This window comes from Oncorhynchus gorbuscha, unplaced genomic scaffold (assembly GCF_021184085.1).
Source record: "Oncorhynchus gorbuscha isolate QuinsamMale2020 ecotype Even-year unplaced genomic scaffold, OgorEven_v1.0 Un_scaffold_814, whole genome shotgun sequence".
Taxonomy (NCBI): domain Eukaryota; kingdom Metazoa; phylum Chordata; class Actinopteri; order Salmoniformes; family Salmonidae; genus Oncorhynchus; species Oncorhynchus gorbuscha.
The window spans coordinates 138023-156252 of NW_025745819.1; the positions used below are offsets into that span (position 1 = coordinate 138023).

The window sequence follows — 18230 nt, forward strand, 5'->3', positions numbered from 1 at the left end:
AGAAATGTTCCCTTCCCTCCAAACCTAAAGAAATACCATTTGGCACAAATACTGTTAGCTGTGATCTTTGCCAATAAATCAAATGCTTGTACAAAAGCTGGAAAAAATGAGCAGTTTTCAGATATAACAGATTTCCAGATATAACTGAATCCGTCCCCTATACCTTTAACAACCCCACAAAAATGGCAGCACATTTTCTGGGTCGGTAAAATACATATATTTTCACAGCCTGTCGACAAAGATCCGATCAAATGTGATATCATTATTCTTAGGAATAACCTGAAGAAGAGGCAAGTATCACCACCAACACATGAACGCAGAGTGCCACACATGAACGCAGAGTGCTACGCTATGTGCAAAAAGGCATTCTCGCCCAAACGGCACAGTGTCACACTGTGCCTGGATCATCCCTGAATTTTTAGGCCTCTTGGTCAGTGTGTGGATTAGTCAGTCTCGTCAGTTAGTCGGTCTGTCAGTCTGTGGTGGTCATTGGCGGTCAGTTGAAATGCAGTTATTTTGTCAGCATGGAGACTACGCAGGGGATCTGCTTTTTCTCGCTGAATCATGGGTCCTCGTAGCAGGACTCGAAGCTGGTGGCCACAATGTAGTTGACACGTGTGAGGATCTGCATGATCTCCAGCTGCTTGCCAAACTCATTGAGGACATTGCAGAGTGCCTGAACAAACCAGGAGCTGCGCCCAGGATTCCTCCACGAGTAGTACCCTACTCTCTCCAATTGACACTGATGTCAGCACACACACACACACACACACACACACACACACACACACACACACACACACACACACACACACACACACACACACACACACACACACACACACACACACACACACACACACACACACACACACACACACACACACACACACACACACACACACACACACACACACACACAACTATGTTTCCAGCCAGAGTTTTAATGCGAGTAATGTCATATAACGTTTAAGAAGAATCACGACAGCTGTGATGGAAACAGGATTTTTTGGTACAATTTTATAAATGCAGACAGATAATTTGATTGTTCGTCATGGTTGGATCCTTTTGTGTCAGTAAAATGAATTACGCCTTTATGCACAAATATGGCTATAATAGCCATCATATCAAAGTAAATGTGGAGTCACGCGATGATATGGTGTGTGGTTCTACGACTCGGGAAACCATGCAGTTTATTAGGCTACAGAAGAAATACAACATTATGAACTTCATAGGGTGGTGAATGTGCACGGTGATGAGCTTGATACTCCTTTCCAATAAATATTGTGGGTCTTATTCTGGTGACATGATGAGTGATGCTTGACTGCCATTTGACAAATAATAATATTCTGGCTTATTCATAATGATCTCATCATGTAGACTAGCCTACCTGCATTGTATCTATGAGCTGTTGGCTAGACCGCAGGAGCCAAGACCAGAGTAGGCACATTTGCTATTTAACACAGCTGTTTTTTGACAAAACTATTGGTAGAGTTGAAAATGCGTTCGAAACACATTGAACTTATTCAGTACATGAAAACTTAAGAATATTGATTGATTTTATATCTGGAAAAAGTCAGTTTGGTGAAAACACACCACTGGTGGGAAAATTTGAATATTTTGTTTATGCAGATTTGAGAAAATTTTCATAAAAATCTATTGCCAATTGGGTGAAAACCTAGCTATAGAGTCTCACAATCAGATTCTCTCACACAGCAACAAAACTGGGTAGTGGATGTGTATTACCAGCTACCATGGTCCCAGGCGTAACCTGTGAGGGTCTGAGGCAGAGATAGTAACTGTGGGATTTCTGTCAGACTATCTGCGCAGGGATCATTTAGTGGACGACGAGATTACCTGGAAAATGTATGGTGATGTTGTGGGTTACCTGGCATGGTGGAGTAGGCAAAAAGGAAGTCTAGGGTATCATTGGGGGGCACGGGATCCATCTGTATGCCATCATCAAACTCAGAACAAGACCTGCACAAACGTTTTCACACTTTTTGGCTGGTGTCCACATTGCCTTCGTTGTTGTTTTCCTTACTACATGATAATAACTTTGGACATGTGTGTGTTTCTATCAAAGTAAGTACCTTATTACGTTATAATAGTTTCTGTATGTTGTGTTATGTTCCTACTGTAGCTCACTGTATGTATGGAGCATAATATATTTGTGTGTTTTCCTTATAACAGTGGACATGCAAGGTACTAATTTCATAACTTTTATGGTGTTATACTCAATTGTGCTTATGTAGCTAGCTATATTCTGTTATATCTGTAAAACAATGCTAATTGCATCAGAGAAGTATTGGCTTGTGTTGTTTTTTGAAGATATCCTGGCCTTATGACCATGGCTTGTTTTCATTTGGCCTGTTTAGCATAGCTCAGTTCTTCCCTGCCCTGCCCCCTTGTGGAGTTTAACAGTTACTGTTTCTTACTGTTAAATAACTCATATTTGTGATTTTGTCAATGCAATTTATTATTTTTATAGCAGTGTCATGTTACTTCTTTGTTATATTGTTTTATTGCTATAGCCTGATATTTTATTCTAATTACTAATAATTCCTCTTTATTCTGAACATTCAGAAACCATAATATGCCAATATCTTAACTGGACCTGGACATCTTTAGAACTGAAGATTGAGGCCAGCTTTAGTATGCTTGCAACATACTGTTTGAACGTACACTCCTTAACAGTTTTACTGGATGAAAACACAGCAAGAAAACATATACGCCTACATGTAATAATCATCTATTTTATTGAAGTATTGGTGGTGGTTGAACAACAACAACAAAAACTAGTTTTACTAGAGGGAAAAAGCTTCAAAAAAAGACTGACAACTTATGAATATGCATAACCCAATATGCACAACAACTGCATTTCCAACCCCCACCTATAAAGGCATAATATCATGGCAGGTCACCTGTCAAGTCAGTGATTCAGTAATTGCTGCAGATGTGCTCAATAGTGCTTGACCATATGATATTCCCAAAGCATGGTGAAATACATAGAGGTGTGTCACAAGCTAAACACATGTACTTTGTCAACCTCCTCTGCTTCTTTCTCCTGGTGCCAGACAGGCAGACTTTGCAAGGAAAATCCCTTGCAGTGAGGCGTAGGGGATTGTCTGCAGCAGGATGGCACCTAGTGGCTGAATGCCGAGTGGTGTGGTGCTCCTCCAGCAGCTCTCATGAGGTTTTCTCTGTACTTTTGGTATGTAATTACTTTACCTATGGGAGAGAGGGAGTGAGGAGGATGAATGAGGGGAGATGATGATGAGGCAGTGGGTAGGTGGGTGAGATCAATATATTGTCAATATAATTGCATAATGGAATGGTATGCGATTTTTATGTGAAATGTACGTCCAATTACAAAAAATACATTGTCGGTAATCATCTCACCTGTTAGTTGGCAGTGAACTATGTGGCCAATTAGGGCAGCAGTGTCGATAACATCGAAAAAAATATTCTTATAGTACTTGGTAGTTTTCTGAGCGCATTCCACAAAGCTGTTTATCATGTCCACCTTATCCACTGCCCCCATTTTGAGGTTATAGTCAAGCACACAGTCTGGTTTGATCTTTCTTTCTTCCATCAGGTGGTCCACCTTCCCTGTGGCCGACATGATTGCTGTATGGACAGTGGAGAGGACATGGACGTCTCTTTTGTCATGCCACTTTACTGCCAGCTGTTGACAGTTTTCCTTGAACTCCACCTCCTCTCTCTGCATCTTCCTGCATCCGAATGCCGGCATCCCCTTCCTGTTCGACCTGACTGTGCCACAGGCCCCTCTGCAGGTAGTTAACCAACCAGGTTCAATGTTAGCTAGCTAACATTAGGCTATAACTAGCAATGCAAATGGCTCTGAGATATGAATAATATTATTACACAGATCATATGCTTTAACTTGAAATGAAAATTACTTTCTGACTAAATTAGAATCTTCCTCGCATACATGGATGGACGCTTCTCCCTCTCTGTCATGGATGTGATGATTGCCCATAGTTTGAAGATTTAATTCGGAGACAGGTGTTTTATACAACAGCCTTCTGTGTGTTCTCTTTCTGATTCTGTCTGCATATTTGCAATGAAACACCAGATTTTCTCCATCTCCTTAGCTATCATACTGTAATTCCACTGAATCATCCAGAAAGTGGAGAGCAGATGGCATACAAGTTTGTTATCCTCTATGGGACATGTATATATAGGGTTGAAGTCGGAAGTTTACATACAGTTAGGTTGGAGTCATTAAAACTTGTTTCTCAACCACTCCCCAAATTTCTTGTTAAAACAAACTATTGTTTTTGCAAGTCGGTTAGGACATCTACTTTGTGCATGGCACAAGTAATTGTTTCCAGGGAGATTATTTCACTTTTAATTCCATGTATCATGATTCCAGTGGGTCAGAAGTTTACAAACACTAAGTTGACTGTGCCTTTAAACAGCTTGGAAAATTCCAGAAAATGATATCATGGCTTTAGAAGCTTCTGATAGGCTAACTGAATAATTTGAGTCAATTGGAGGTGTAACTGTGGATGTATTTCAAGGCCTATCTTCAAACTCAGTGCCTCTTCGCTTGATATCTTGGGAAAATCAAAAGAAATCAGCCAAGACCTCAGAAAAATAATTGTAGACCTCCACAAGTTTGGTTCATCCTTGGGAGCAATTTCCAAATGCCTGAAGGTGCCACGTTCAACTGTACAAACAATCGTACGCAAGTATTAACTCCATGATTAAACAAAAATTGTTATGCTGGTGAGTGAGGACCCAAAAGTGACTTAACAGAAACTGAGTTTATTCAAGTCCAAACAGAAAATAACAAATCCTGAATCCTTAACAGGAAATGTCCAAACGGGGATAACAGAAATCCTCTAGTTTGCAGAGGGGAATAACAGGATAAGCGGCCACAGACTGCAGGTCCCTTCGGGTAGGCGCGGGTCGTAGCTGACAGAGACACCTGCTCACACGCAGCATCTGATGATAGGCAAAACACGACAGGACGGAACAAGTACACAGCGAACAGCAAACAAGAATCCGACAAGGACAGAAGCAGAAACAGAGAGAGAAATAGGGACTTAATCAGAGGGCAAAATAGGGGACAGGTGTGAAAGAGTAAACGAGGTAGTTAGGAGAATGAGGAACAGCTGGGAGCAGGAACGGAACGATAGAGAGAGAGAGGGATAGAGAGAGGGAAATAACCTAATAAGACCAGCAGGGGGAAACGAATAGAAGAGAAAGCACAGGGACAAGACATGACAATATATGACAATACATGACAAAAATAGAGCTGTTTGGCTATAATGACCATCGTTATGTTTGGAGGAAAAAGGAGGAGGCTTGCAAGCCAAAGATCACCATCCCAACCTTGAAGCACGGGGGTGTTAGCATCATGTTCTGGGGGTGCTTTTCTGCAGGAGGGACTGGTGCACTTACCAACACAGATGGCATCATGAGGACGGAAAATTACGTGGATATATTGAAGCAAGAATGAAACACAACCCAACCAAGCCGCACTGCTCCTTGACACAATGCTCATCCAACCCGGAAGCCAGCCGCACCAATGTGTCGGAGGAAACACCGTACACCTGGCAACCGTGTCAGCATGCACTGCACCCGGTCCGCCACAGGAGTCGCTAGTGCGCGTTGAGACAAGGATATCCCTGCCGGCCAAACCCTCCCTAACCCAGACGATGCTGTGCCAATTGTGCGACGAACCCAGAATCTCTAGCCAAAGAGTTCTAGTTTCGTTTCATCAGACCAGAGGACATTTATACAAAAAGTACAATCTTTGTCTTATGGCGGTTTTGCAGCTGCGGCTTCTTCCTTGCTGAGCGGCTTTTCAGATTATGTCGACATAGGACTCATTTTACTGTGGATATAGATACTTTTGTACCTGTTTCCTCCAGCATCTTCACAAGGTCCTTTGCTGTTGTTCTGGGATTGATTTGCACTTTTCGCACCAACGTACGTTCATCTCTAGGAGACAGAATGCGTCTCGTTCCTGAGCGGTATGACGGCTGCGTGGTCCCATTGTGTTTATACTAGCGTACTATTGTTTGTACAGATGAACGTGGTACCTTTAGGCATTTGGAAATTGCTCCAAAGGATGAACCAAACTTGTGGAGGTCTACAATTTTTTTCTCTGAGGTCTTGGCTGATTTCTTTTGATATTCCCATGATGTCAAGCAACGAGGCACTGAGTTTCGTACACCTCCACAGGTACACCTCGAATTCACCTCTAATCAGAAGCTTCTAAAGCCATGACATCATTTTCTGGAATTTTCCATTCTGTTTAAAGGCACATAGCGTATGTAAACTTCTGACCCACTGGAATTGTGATACAGTGAATTATAAGTGAAATAATCTGTAAACAATTGAATCCTACAGACGAAGAACCATATATGTGACAATTTTTCCATTTTAAGATAGTCAGTTATTTTATTTTATTAATTGTGTGTACCACATTAGGTGTTTTATGGTTGACAAATAATTTACCATACCCATATCTTCCAACAACAATTTATATTTTTTTGTTATTTCAAAAAATACTTTTTTTTATTGCCGTTTTAATTTTAAGAATGTGGAAGAACAGTATATGTGACATTTTGCATGACTTGTAAGATGTCCTTTTTTAACACCTGATATGATGTTTTAAGTACCTACAAGTACAGATGCCCTTCATGTAAATAACTTAAATGCAATATGTAGTTAATTCATTTGTATGGAGGTTCATTTAAAGTTGGTCTATCAACTTTAGCACTGATGACTTTTGTTAAAAGTTGAGTCATGAAATCTTAATCTCATTTAAAATGAAGCCCTCAATGTGAACATACCATAGAACTACAAAACACTCACAATCTATACACAGAATGAGTTTGTATTGCACCATTGTGTAACACAGCACTTTTAGAGTTAACGTTAATGTACGTATCATTACTGTCAAAGTTAAACTATGCAAGTGTTCAATATAGCTATTATAATAATAGGCGTTTTGTCTTATTTCTAACCTGTTCTAAGCCGGAGAGAATCAACGCTTGTTGTTTCTCGTATGGGGCAGTATAGAAACTGTTGAACAGATGCAGCTTGCGCTCATCAGTCAACTTTCCACAATCCTTTCTGCACGTCGTGGAACACGCTCTTCCCTGCAGGATACAGTGTAACTAGCTACTGTAGCCATGTCGAATCATCCGGTGGATGGAGAAAAAGTAGCTAGCTATGTTTCTTCTATAATCTAGCAATAACATTTGTAACGATGTTAGCTAATTTAGGATCGCTAACTTTAGCTAATATGTTTTCTCTATAGTTACAAATTAGACAACCCACAACATACATGTTAGTTACTGTACTCTATAGCTAGCTCGCTTGATTGTTTGATATACGGTTCTTCCACATACCTCTTTTGGACAGCTTTACCCAGTTTTTTCTTGACCCTTACGATTTGTATAGGGTTTTCCCGCATCCCGTAAGATCTTCCTTTGCCTGTCTTTCCATTCTTTTAGTTTTGTTTTACGTTTCTTTCCCACATTTCTGCGATTTTCATCAGCAACAGAAAGGTTGTGCGCTTGTCCGTCCATTCTGAGTTGTGCACATAAACGGTTATTCCACGAGATTTAAGATTATTGTTAATTAGCGCGTGGAAAGCTTGTGAAACCAGTTCACTATAGAAAAAGGGTGTCCAATAATGATTGTTCATGTATATCTCATTTTTTTTGTAAATGTCACATATATGGTTCTTCTTCTGTAGGATTCAATTGTTGGAAAAAATGATTTGTGTCATACACAAAGTCTTAACTGACTTGCCACAACTATAGTTTGCTAACAAGAAAATTGTGGAGTGGTTGAAAAACAAGTTTTAATGACTCCAACCCAAGTGTATGTGAACTTCCGACTTCAACTGTATGTGTATGCGGTTCGAGTCAAAACATTGTTTCTTTAAACAATGGGCTTCCAATCACAACAAACCTCTTATACACTTATATTAGGCCCAGCCTTTGGAACTTTGTTTTTCCTAGATATGGTTACTATTTGTGATCACTACAGCCGATGGATTTGGATACTGCTTTCAAACAAATTTCTGCAGAATTAGTACAAATCTGATCGATACATGTTGATTATGTCATTCATGTACAGTTTGTAACTACCCTGGTAGGTTGATTGATAACCTGAACCAGGTTGCAGGCACTTGTTACAGTTTGAAGCTTTCTCTTGAGTGGGCAACCAGATGAAAGCCAGTCAATATTTAAATCACCCAGAAAGTATACCTCTATTGATATCACATAAACTCAGCAACAACAAAAAAACTTCCCTTTTTCAGGACCCTGTCTTTCAAAGATAATTTGTGAAAATCCAAATAACTTCACAGATCTTCATTGTAAAGGGTTTAAACACTGTTTCCCATGCTTGTTCAATGAACCATAAACAATTAATGAACATGCACCTGTGGAACGATCGTTAAGACACTAACAGCATACAGACGGTAGGCAATTAAAGTCACAGTTATGAAAACCTAGGACACTAAAGAGGCCTTTCTACTGACTCTGAAAAACACCAAAATAAATATGCCCAGGGTCCCTGCTCATCCCGCTGTGGTTGCAATGTTCGTAATGTGAGATGCCTAAGACAGCGCTACAGGGAGCCAGGGTGGACAGCTGATCGTCCTCGCAGTGGCAGACCACGTGTAACAACACCTGCACAGGATCGGTACATCCGAACATCACACCTGCGGGACAGGTACAGGATGGCAACAACAACTGCCCGAGTTACACCATGAATGCACAATCCCTCCATCAGTACTCAGACTGTCCGCAATATGCCGAGAGAGGCTGGACTGAGGGCTTGTAGGCCTGTTGTAAGGCAGGTCCTCACCAGACATCACCGGCAACAATGTCGCCTATGGGCACAAACCCATCGTCGCTGGACCAGACAGGACTGGCAAAAAGTTCTCTTCACTGACGAGTCGCGGTTTTGTCTCAACAGGGGTGATGGTCAAATTTGTGTTTATCATCGAAGGAATGAGCGTTACACTGAGGCCTGTACTCTGGAGCAGGATCGATTTGGAGGTGGAGGGTCCGTCATGGTCTGTGACAGCATCATCGGACTGAGCTTGTTGTCATTGCAGGCAATCTCAACGCAGTGTGTTACAGGAAAGACATCCTCCTCCCTCATGTGATACCCTTCTTGCATGCTCATCCTGACATGACCCTCCAGCATGACAATGCCACCAGCCATACTTCTCGTTCTGCACGTGATTTCCTGCAAGACAGGAATGTCAGTGTTCTGCCATGGCCAGAGAAGAGCCCGGATCTCAATCCCATTGAGCACATTTGGAGCTGTTGGATCGGAGGGTGAGGGCTAGGGCCCCCAAAAAAATGTCCAGGAACTTGCAGGTGCCTTGGTGGAAGAATGGGGTAACATCTCACAGCAAGAACTGGCAAATCTGGCACAGCCCATGAGGAGGAGAGTACTGCAGTACTTAATGCAGCTGGGGCCCACACCAGATACTGACTGTTACTTTTGATTTTGAACCCCCCCTTTGTTCAGGGAAACATTATTCCATTTCTGTTAGTCAAATGTCTGTGGACCTTGTTCAGTTTATGTCTCAGTTGTTGAATCTTATGTTCAATCAAATATTTACACATGTTAAGTATGTTGAAAATAAATGCAGTTGACAGTGAGAGGACGTTTCTTTTTTTGCTGAATTTACATTATCAGGCATTGTTATCCAGTGTCATGACGTGGCCCTTTCTCGGTGTAGATCGTGGCTTCCCACTCTCTCTCACTCTCTCCTACTCTCAGGTTCTGTTATCTCAGGCCATAAATTTCTGGAGGAGACTTTCTCCCCCTGGTAATACAGAGAGAGAGAGACCACAGAGAGAACACCAGGGACCACAGAGGGATTTCACTTGGCCAAACTCCTAATCCCCAACATTGGGGTTTTAAACAACATGTCCACCTTTGAGAGTGTGGGACTGGTCCCTGGACACTAAAGTGACAGTTATGTTGAGTGTGTTTCATTTGGTGACCTCATGAAGGACAGGAAACACACATAACTATATCTATGAATGTGTATATTTCTCAATTATAGAGTTTGCATCTAATTCTTGAATAAAATTAATGAGTAAAGATTAAACTATTTGTGAAATGATGTAATGTGATGTTAACCTTACAATTGGAGAGAATTGAATTCAACAGTAATAAAATGGCAGATTTTTAAAATGTTATATAACATTATTAAGTAGAATGGAATGGTTTGCTTTGTGTTGTAGGATTTGTCGGCTTTGATACTCTTATGTGGGTGTCATAACCAGCCATAAAATATTACAATATGTCTAAACACGCCTAAATATTTGTCATGATAGTGTTATAATAATGTTATGACAGGTTACGTCAGCTGTTGACCGTGTCATGAAGTGTTACCCATATATTTTATATAGGGTATATTTTTTCACATCTTTGATGTACACAAGTATTTTGATGAGTTGATCCACTGTTGCAGCACCATCAATAACAGATCAGATGCATGTTTATTCTAACACATCGTTTTTGTACCGTGCATAGAACTGTGCCGATTAAGCATTACATTTGTTATTACTTGAGGAGAAGAAAAATCAATCTCAGTAAATGCATTCTGCTGTAATATTGTCAAAAGGTCTATGTCATCGTTATTAAACATATTCAGTAGGTACCATATGAAGAGTTTAATTCCAAAATGCTATATATACATTTTATGACATTTCTGTAAATTAGCTTTTATTGATTAAAGAACTTATGAAAGAAATTGGTGTGTTTTTCATCATCTAATCATGGCTTAGGGTTGTTCAATGACAGACATGTATTTGTGTCACACCCTGACCTTAGTATTCTTTGTTTTCCTTGTTATTTTGGTTAGGTCATGGTGGTGATGTATGTGTTTTTATCATGTCTAGGGGTTTTTGTATGTTTCTGGGGCTGTATCCATTATAGGTATTTTGTATGTCTATGTTTGCCTACATTGGTTCTCAATTAGAGGCAGCTGTCTATCGTTGTCTCTGATTGGGAACCATATTTAGGCAGCCATATTCTGTGGGTACTTTGTTGGTGATTGTTTCCTGTCTCTGTGTTCTCTGCACCAGATAGGACTGTTTAGTGTTCACGTTTATTCGTCTTTCATTAAAACATGTTGAGCACGAAATACGCTGCGTATTGGTCCGATCCCTGCTACTCTTCAGACGAAGAGGAAATCAGCCGCGACAATTTTTTTGAAATGTATTACTTGATAGTTTCATTTCAGAGATACAAAATACTAATGTTTTGTTGCAAAATGCTATACAGGTAACTGCTAAAATAAAGGAAACAACAACATAAAGTGTCTTAATAGGGCATTGGGGCCACCATGAGCCACAACAGCTTCAATGCACCTTGGCATACATTCAGGAACTCTATTGGAGGGATGTGAGACCATTCTTCCACAATAAATGTCAGAATTTGGTGTTTTGTTGATGGTGGTGGAAAACTGTCTCATGCGCCACTCCAGAATCTCCCATAAATGTTCAATTGGGTTGAGATCTGGTGACTGAGACAGCCATGGCATATGGTTTACATAGTTTTCATGCTCATAACCTCTTGGGGCTAGGGGGCAGAATTTTCACTTTTGAATAAATAGCGTGCCCAATTTGAACTTCCTGCTACTCATGCCAAGAACATAAGATATGCATATTATTCCTAGATTTGGAAAGAAAGCACTGAAGTTTCTAAAACTGTTTGAATCATGTCTGTGAGTATAACAGAATTTAAGTAGCAGGCAAAACCCTGAGGACTAACCATTCAAAAAAATATTTTTGAGGTCTCTGTTCAGTGCGTTCTCATTGGAAAACTATGTTTCTTAGGAACTGGTTTTCAGTTCCTACCGCTTCCACTGGATGTCACCAGTCTTTGGAATTTGATTGAGGTTATTCCTTTGTGCAATGAAGAAGTAGTCCAACTAGGAACTGGGTAACACTGTTGAGAGTTGCGTAAGACATGAAGAGTAGCGCTGGTTTGTTTTCATTCCTGTATTGAAAACAGATTGCCCCGTCTACAATTGATCGATTATTAACGTTTAAAAATACCTAAAGTTGTATTACAAAAGTAGTTTGAAATATTTTGGCAAAGTTTATAGGCAACTTTTAAAATATTTTGTAGTGACGTTGCGCATTTTGAAAGCTGTTTTTTAATCGAACAAAAGGACCAATTGTGATGTTTATGGGACATATTGGAGTGCCAACAAAATAAGTTTGTCAAAGGTAAAGAATGTTTTATATTTTATTTCTGCGTTTTGTGTAGCGCCTGCAGGGTTGAAATATGCTACCCTCTTTGTTTAATGCTGGTGCTATCATCAGATAATAGCTTCTTATGCTTTCGCCGAAAAGCATTTTAAAAATCTGACATGCTGGCAACGAGTGTAGCTTTAATTGAGTATCTTGATTTAGTGTGATTTAATGAAAGTTTGATTTTATATTTTAAAAAATTATTTGCCGCGCTGCATTTTCCCTGTTTTTTGCCCAAGTGGGACGTAACTGTCCCGTCTATTCGTAAGAAGTTTTAAGTGACAACTCATGCCCTGCGGGGGGGCATAGCAAGTATTTTGGTGAGTTATTCCACTGCAGGACCATCAATAACAGATCAGATCTGTGTATGTCCCCCTCCTATGGGGGTGCATAGCCATGGTAACCCCAAAAATGCCTGACCAGCATTTTCAAACATGACCCTAAGCATGATGTGATGTTAACTGCTTAATTAACTCAGCAAACACACTGTGTGCAAGCACCTGCTTTCAATATACTTTGTATCCCTCATTTACCCAAGTGTTTCCATTATTTTGGCAGTTTCCCGCCTCACTATCAGAGGAATAAATAGTACTGCTAGGTTTAACACAGTCAAATGTGAGAAATAACAACATTTTTAATAAAGAACTGTACAAATGCTACATTTGTGAGCTCAATATTTTAAAAAACGAATCTAAACAATGCATCAATACAGTAATATGAGATCTGTATGTAAAATATTTACATTTGACATTTGTCATTTAGCAGATGCTCTTATCCAGAGCGACTTACAGTGAATGCATTCATCTTAAGATAGCTAGATGAGACAACCACATACCACAGTCAAATATACAGGATATGAACATTCCATTCCAGCTAAACAATGTATATGTAGAGTTTTGCAACAAAACCCATTTTATTAAACATAAAATCTATGAAATGAAAACCAGAGAACAGCAATATTTTACACACACCTGAAGGTACCCATAAGCAATCAGTTCTGATGAAAAAAGACAAATGTGTGAATATAGCGTTTTGGAACTAAACTCTTCATATATACCCTTACATGTTTATGTACCTTATAACAATAAGCATTTGTGCCAAGGTTCAGTGGGGACTGAAGGAAAAACATAGGGTTGAGGAAACATAGAGCTGAGGGAACATAGGTTGATGGAATATAGGGCAGAACCCTGCTTGTTTTAGATCCTGCTGTGGCTGAGCAGGTCGATCCTGGAGCCACAGACCGGTCCATGGATACTGCAAGTGAGGTTGGAGGGGAGGGGAGTGAGTTTATTTGTGAATTGGTCTGCGCTTCTGTTGTTTTTCATTGCCAGAGTGATGCGGATGTGGTCGTAGTCTGATGTAGCTTGTCGCCAGTTGCCTCTGTTTGTGGCGTGGAGTTCCCAGAATGTTGTGTTTATGTTGCATTTCTTGAGTTTGGTTGTAATGTTGTCTTTGTGCCCCTTCTTTTATCCCACTTGCATTATTTTTGCCTCTGCCAGTTGTTTTTTGCAGCTTTGAGCCGGGCATGCAGACAGTGTTCTGTCCATTGAAGTTGGTGCCAGATGATTTGGGATTCTATGCTGGGGACGTTGGCCTGTGTCAGGATGCTGACGTTGGTCTGTCGATCCTCCCTCCTGTATCTTCCTTAAGATCTTTTGCTGCTGACACTCCAGTTTTTGAAGGTGCCCTTCTGTATGTCACCCCTGTCTCACAGCCGTTGAGATAGTTGGTATTATGACAGCCTTTTACACTACAAGTTTTGTGTTGGTCCCGAGGTCGTTTTTTTTTTAACACATATTTTGTCAGTTTTCCAAAGGCCGTGCTGGTGTTGGAGCACCTTTTTTTCTGTATTTTCAGGTTGAGTCCCAGACTCTTTGGTGATTGTTTTGAGCTTGTCAGGGCACCCAAGGATTTCTCAGAGCACATCTCAACTGATTGAATCAAAGGCTTTGGTCAGGTCGATCAATGCCATGCACAGTTACTGATGTTTTTTTTTCTTCAATTAACAGACGCCTTTATCCAGAGCGACTTACAGGAGCAATTAGGGGTAAATGCCTTGCTCAAGGGCTCATTGGCAGATGTTTCACCTAGTCGGCTCAGGGATTTGAACCGGCGACCATTCTTTTACTGGTCCAATGCTCTTAAGCGTTAGGCTAGCTGTTCTTGTCTCACAGCAAAGATCATTGTGCCTCGTGAAGGTTTCCTGGAGAGGGTTTTCAGCATAGGATGTGATCAAGTACCGTGGATCCAAAATTATTGGCACCCTTGATAAAGATTAGCAAAAAATAAATAATATAAATACAGAGCTACATTGTTTGCAACAACAACACATAGAACATTTGATTAGATTATACTAATACAATTGCTCAGAGAACGATATTTTGTGGTCAATTAACCATTTCTTTGTGGATTTTGATATGTGCTTGGGGTTATTGTATTGCTGGAAGATCCACTTGCAGCCAAGTTTCGGAAGAGGCAACCAGGTTTTTGGCTAAAATGTCCTGGTACTTGGTAAAGTTCATCATGCCGTTGACACTAGGACCAGTGGTCGCCATTGAAAACGCATTCTCTGGAGTGATGAATCACGCTTCACCATCTGGCAGTCCGACGGACGAATCTGAGTTTGACGGATGCCAGTAGAATGCTACCTTCCCGAATTCATAGTGTCAACTGTAAAGTTTGGTGGAGGAATAATAGTCTGGGGCTGTTTTTCATGGTTCGGGCTAGGCCCCTTATTTCCAGTGAAGGGAAATCTTGATGCTACAACATAGAATGACATTCTAGATTATTCTGTGCTTCCAACTTTGTGACAACAGTTTGGGAAGGCCCTTTCCTGTTTCAGCATGACAATGCTCAATGCACAAAGCAAGGTCCATACATTAATGGTTTGTCGAGATCGGTGTGGAAGAACTTGACGGGCCTGCACAGAGCACTGACCTCAACCCCATCAAACACCTTTGGGATGAATTAGAATGCCGACAGCGAGCCAGGTCTAATCGCCCAACATCATTGCCCATCCTCACTAATGCTCTTGTGGCTGAATGGAAGCAAGTCCACCTAGCAATGTACCAATATCTGGTGAAAAGCCTTCCCAGAAGATTGGAGGCTGTTGATTGATTTTGGATTGAGATGTTCGAGCAGGTCTCCACGTACTTTTGATCATGTAGTGTATCTGTGCTATCGCGGCGGTCACGCAATTGCATTCAGCCAAGAGTCGTTCACAATCTAGTCCAGTTGCGGCCCAAACTAATCCTAATAAATAATTATATTTGTATGCCTAGCAATCACAAATGTACATTGTTTGAAGCACACTTGTATAAGTCTCAGTCACAATTGACAGCTCCAATAAGCCCCCTATGCTGAACGAAAGGCTTGAAAAATCATGATTCTTTTGAGTTTTTAGTTCATCATTTGCCTGTAGGGGTTCTGCTTACTCTGGGCATTACTGAATCAAATGAAATAAAGAAATTGAAATGTTTTGACTGAACAAATTAAAGATGCACTTCGCAGAAATCGCTATGCAATTTCCTGGTTGCTAAAATTCTAATAGTTGGCCTAATTTCAGTTTATGTTATGAAACAAGCAAGTATATTTGTCACGTCCTGACAAATATATTTGTCACTTCCTTCCTTTTTTTATGTCTCTATTTTAGTTTGGTCAGGGCGTGAGTTGGGGTGGGCATTCTATGTTTTGTGTTCTATGTTTTCTATTTCTATATGTTTGGCCTGGTATGGTTCCCAATCAGAGGCAGCTGGCAATCGTTGTCTCTGATTGAGAACCATACTTAGGGGGTGTTATTTGCTGTTTAGTGTGTGTTGCATCTGACGGATGTTTGACTGTTTGACTGTTTCGGTTGTGCCTTTTGCTACTTTGTATTTAGTGTTCAGTTATATTTAATAAAATGCCGAACACGTACCCCGCTGCACCTTGGTCCTCACCTTCTTCCTCCAATGGCCGTTACACTAATCATTGTACCATCTAAATTGCTGTGAAATAACTTTTCCATACCAAAAATATTGGTGGTGTAAGCTGGTGTACAAAAACGAAAGTAAAAGATGCGAAAACAAAACCTGAGAATGAAGTAAAGAAATAGTGCTGTCTACCCCTTCTTAGACTTGCTAAGAATGAGAATGACAGATCTATAACACACATTTCTATGTGAATTTGGTCACGTTGCCCAAAAAGTTACATATTGCAGCTTTAAAAAGGCAGTAAAAAAGAACCAAACTTCCCTTCACTAATTTCCACAGTGATTTTCACATGTTGCTTCCAAACTTATTACAACGATGAAAAGAAACATTTCTTCACAAAAAATATTGTCCTATTTTTTATATTGTAAATCATAGGAATTAGCCGACATGAGTGTAGTATTCCTTTAATTAATTAAAGCTAGTATCACAATATAAGATATCATATTTCATAAAACCAATTGTTTCAACAATTCATCTTTATTTTTATCTTTAAATAATTGTTTATCTTTATAGTATTGAAATGATGCGCTATGCTGCTATATAGATATTTTTGCACATCAATTTCAATGACTAATAATTAAAGTAAAGCATTTACCACCTTTTATTGTTGATTCATTTCATTAAATTACTGGAAATCTATGTATTCTTTTTACTCAAAATGTGAACATGAAAACTGTCCTTGAAAATCACAAAATTATAGCGCTCATACAGTACAAATCAGGAGTAAATCAGGCTTACAAAATAGGTGTATCTTTAAGTGACATTTATTACACAATTGTTCCCTCTGCGTGGACATGTCGGCGTGTTTTTTGTTTATCTCACACCCATGTCTCATCTTGGGCCCACCTTAGCTGAGGAGAGGTTTTTCTTGCTGTGGTGGGACTGTGTCAGATTTGTGTCTTTTGGTGCCACTTTCAGGTAAAAGTGCAACTGCAATGAGTAAGAAAATAGAACATTGAATTTGAGAGACAGACTTGCAAAACCAAATGAAATTAAAGAAATCCCCGGAACTTTGACAACTAGTAAGTTTTTTTTAAACCACCCACTTTGGTCTGGATGTGTCAATGTGTCGTTCATATATGCATAATCTATGAGCAGATTTACTGTTTTTCCTCAATTAGCCACAAAATCCCTAGTTTGAAAGTTACTGTTCACCGGAAGCTGTGCAGTGCAATTTTCCCTACATGTTCCTCCACATGGGCCAGCCCCCTAGCAATTCGAGTTCTAGCCAATGAGCTTCAGCCCCCTGCCATTTGAGTGACAGCTAGCAAGATACCCACACAGCAGAGTCAGACAGAGCGATCAATGACGTGGTGCACAAACAGCATCTGCAAATATGTGATGTAGTACTCCATTTTCGGGGACCATTTTTGACTTGTGAGTTAAACTTACAGATCTACTGGCTAAAAAGTGTACAAAAGTACAGGAGGAACTCTTTAAACAAAAATAGTTTTAAGGCTGATATCATGCCTAACATTTGAATAAACTCTCATTCTCCTCTCACACACAGTCTCACCTGTATAGCCTCAGCAGGTCCCACTGTCACCGTGCTGGTAGAAGGCAAGTATCCTGATGTTGATGCTGTCACAGTGTAGGTGCCTGGTAACAGCAATCTGAAGTAGTCTCCATCCACACCTCAAAGACAAGTAACATAGGTTCAGTGTACACTCCTGAAAAATACAACAACTTGTGGCTGCCATGACAGCCTGAACTAAGGGTATGGCCACATTGAGATTTTGTGTACAAAAATTGTGGATGGAACCAATGCTTTTTCAATGGCAATCATCTGTTGCCAGAATGACAACGGAGATGATTGTCCGACAATGTCTGCAACTCATCTGCAAAAATTGAGATGAGCTGAACTTTTGACAGACAATGATACACATCATATACTGTACACGATTTCATCGCCGTTCATGAATCTCAGTATGGCCGTACCCTAGTTACCAGGAGCAATTAAAAATAATTAGGTCCT

General features: G+C 40.2%; 1 protein-coding gene across 1 annotated transcript in view; it reads right to left on the reverse strand.

Annotated features, from left to right (window-relative positions):
- Positions 1 to 16643: 16643 nt before the first annotated feature.
- cpn1 (carboxypeptidase N, polypeptide 1) overlaps positions 16644 to 18230 on the reverse strand; it is a 151244-nt gene continuing 149657 nt past the window's right edge. Inside the window, exons 8-9 of the mRNA XM_046335666.1 lie at positions 17772 to 17890; positions 16644 to 17185 (exon numbers count right to left, since the gene is read on the reverse strand). Coding sequence (XP_046191622.1) covers positions 17087 to 17185; positions 17772 to 17890 — 218 coding nt within the window. The 3' untranslated portion in view covers positions 16644 to 17086. The remainder of the gene's footprint in view (positions 17186 to 17771; positions 17891 to 18230) is intronic.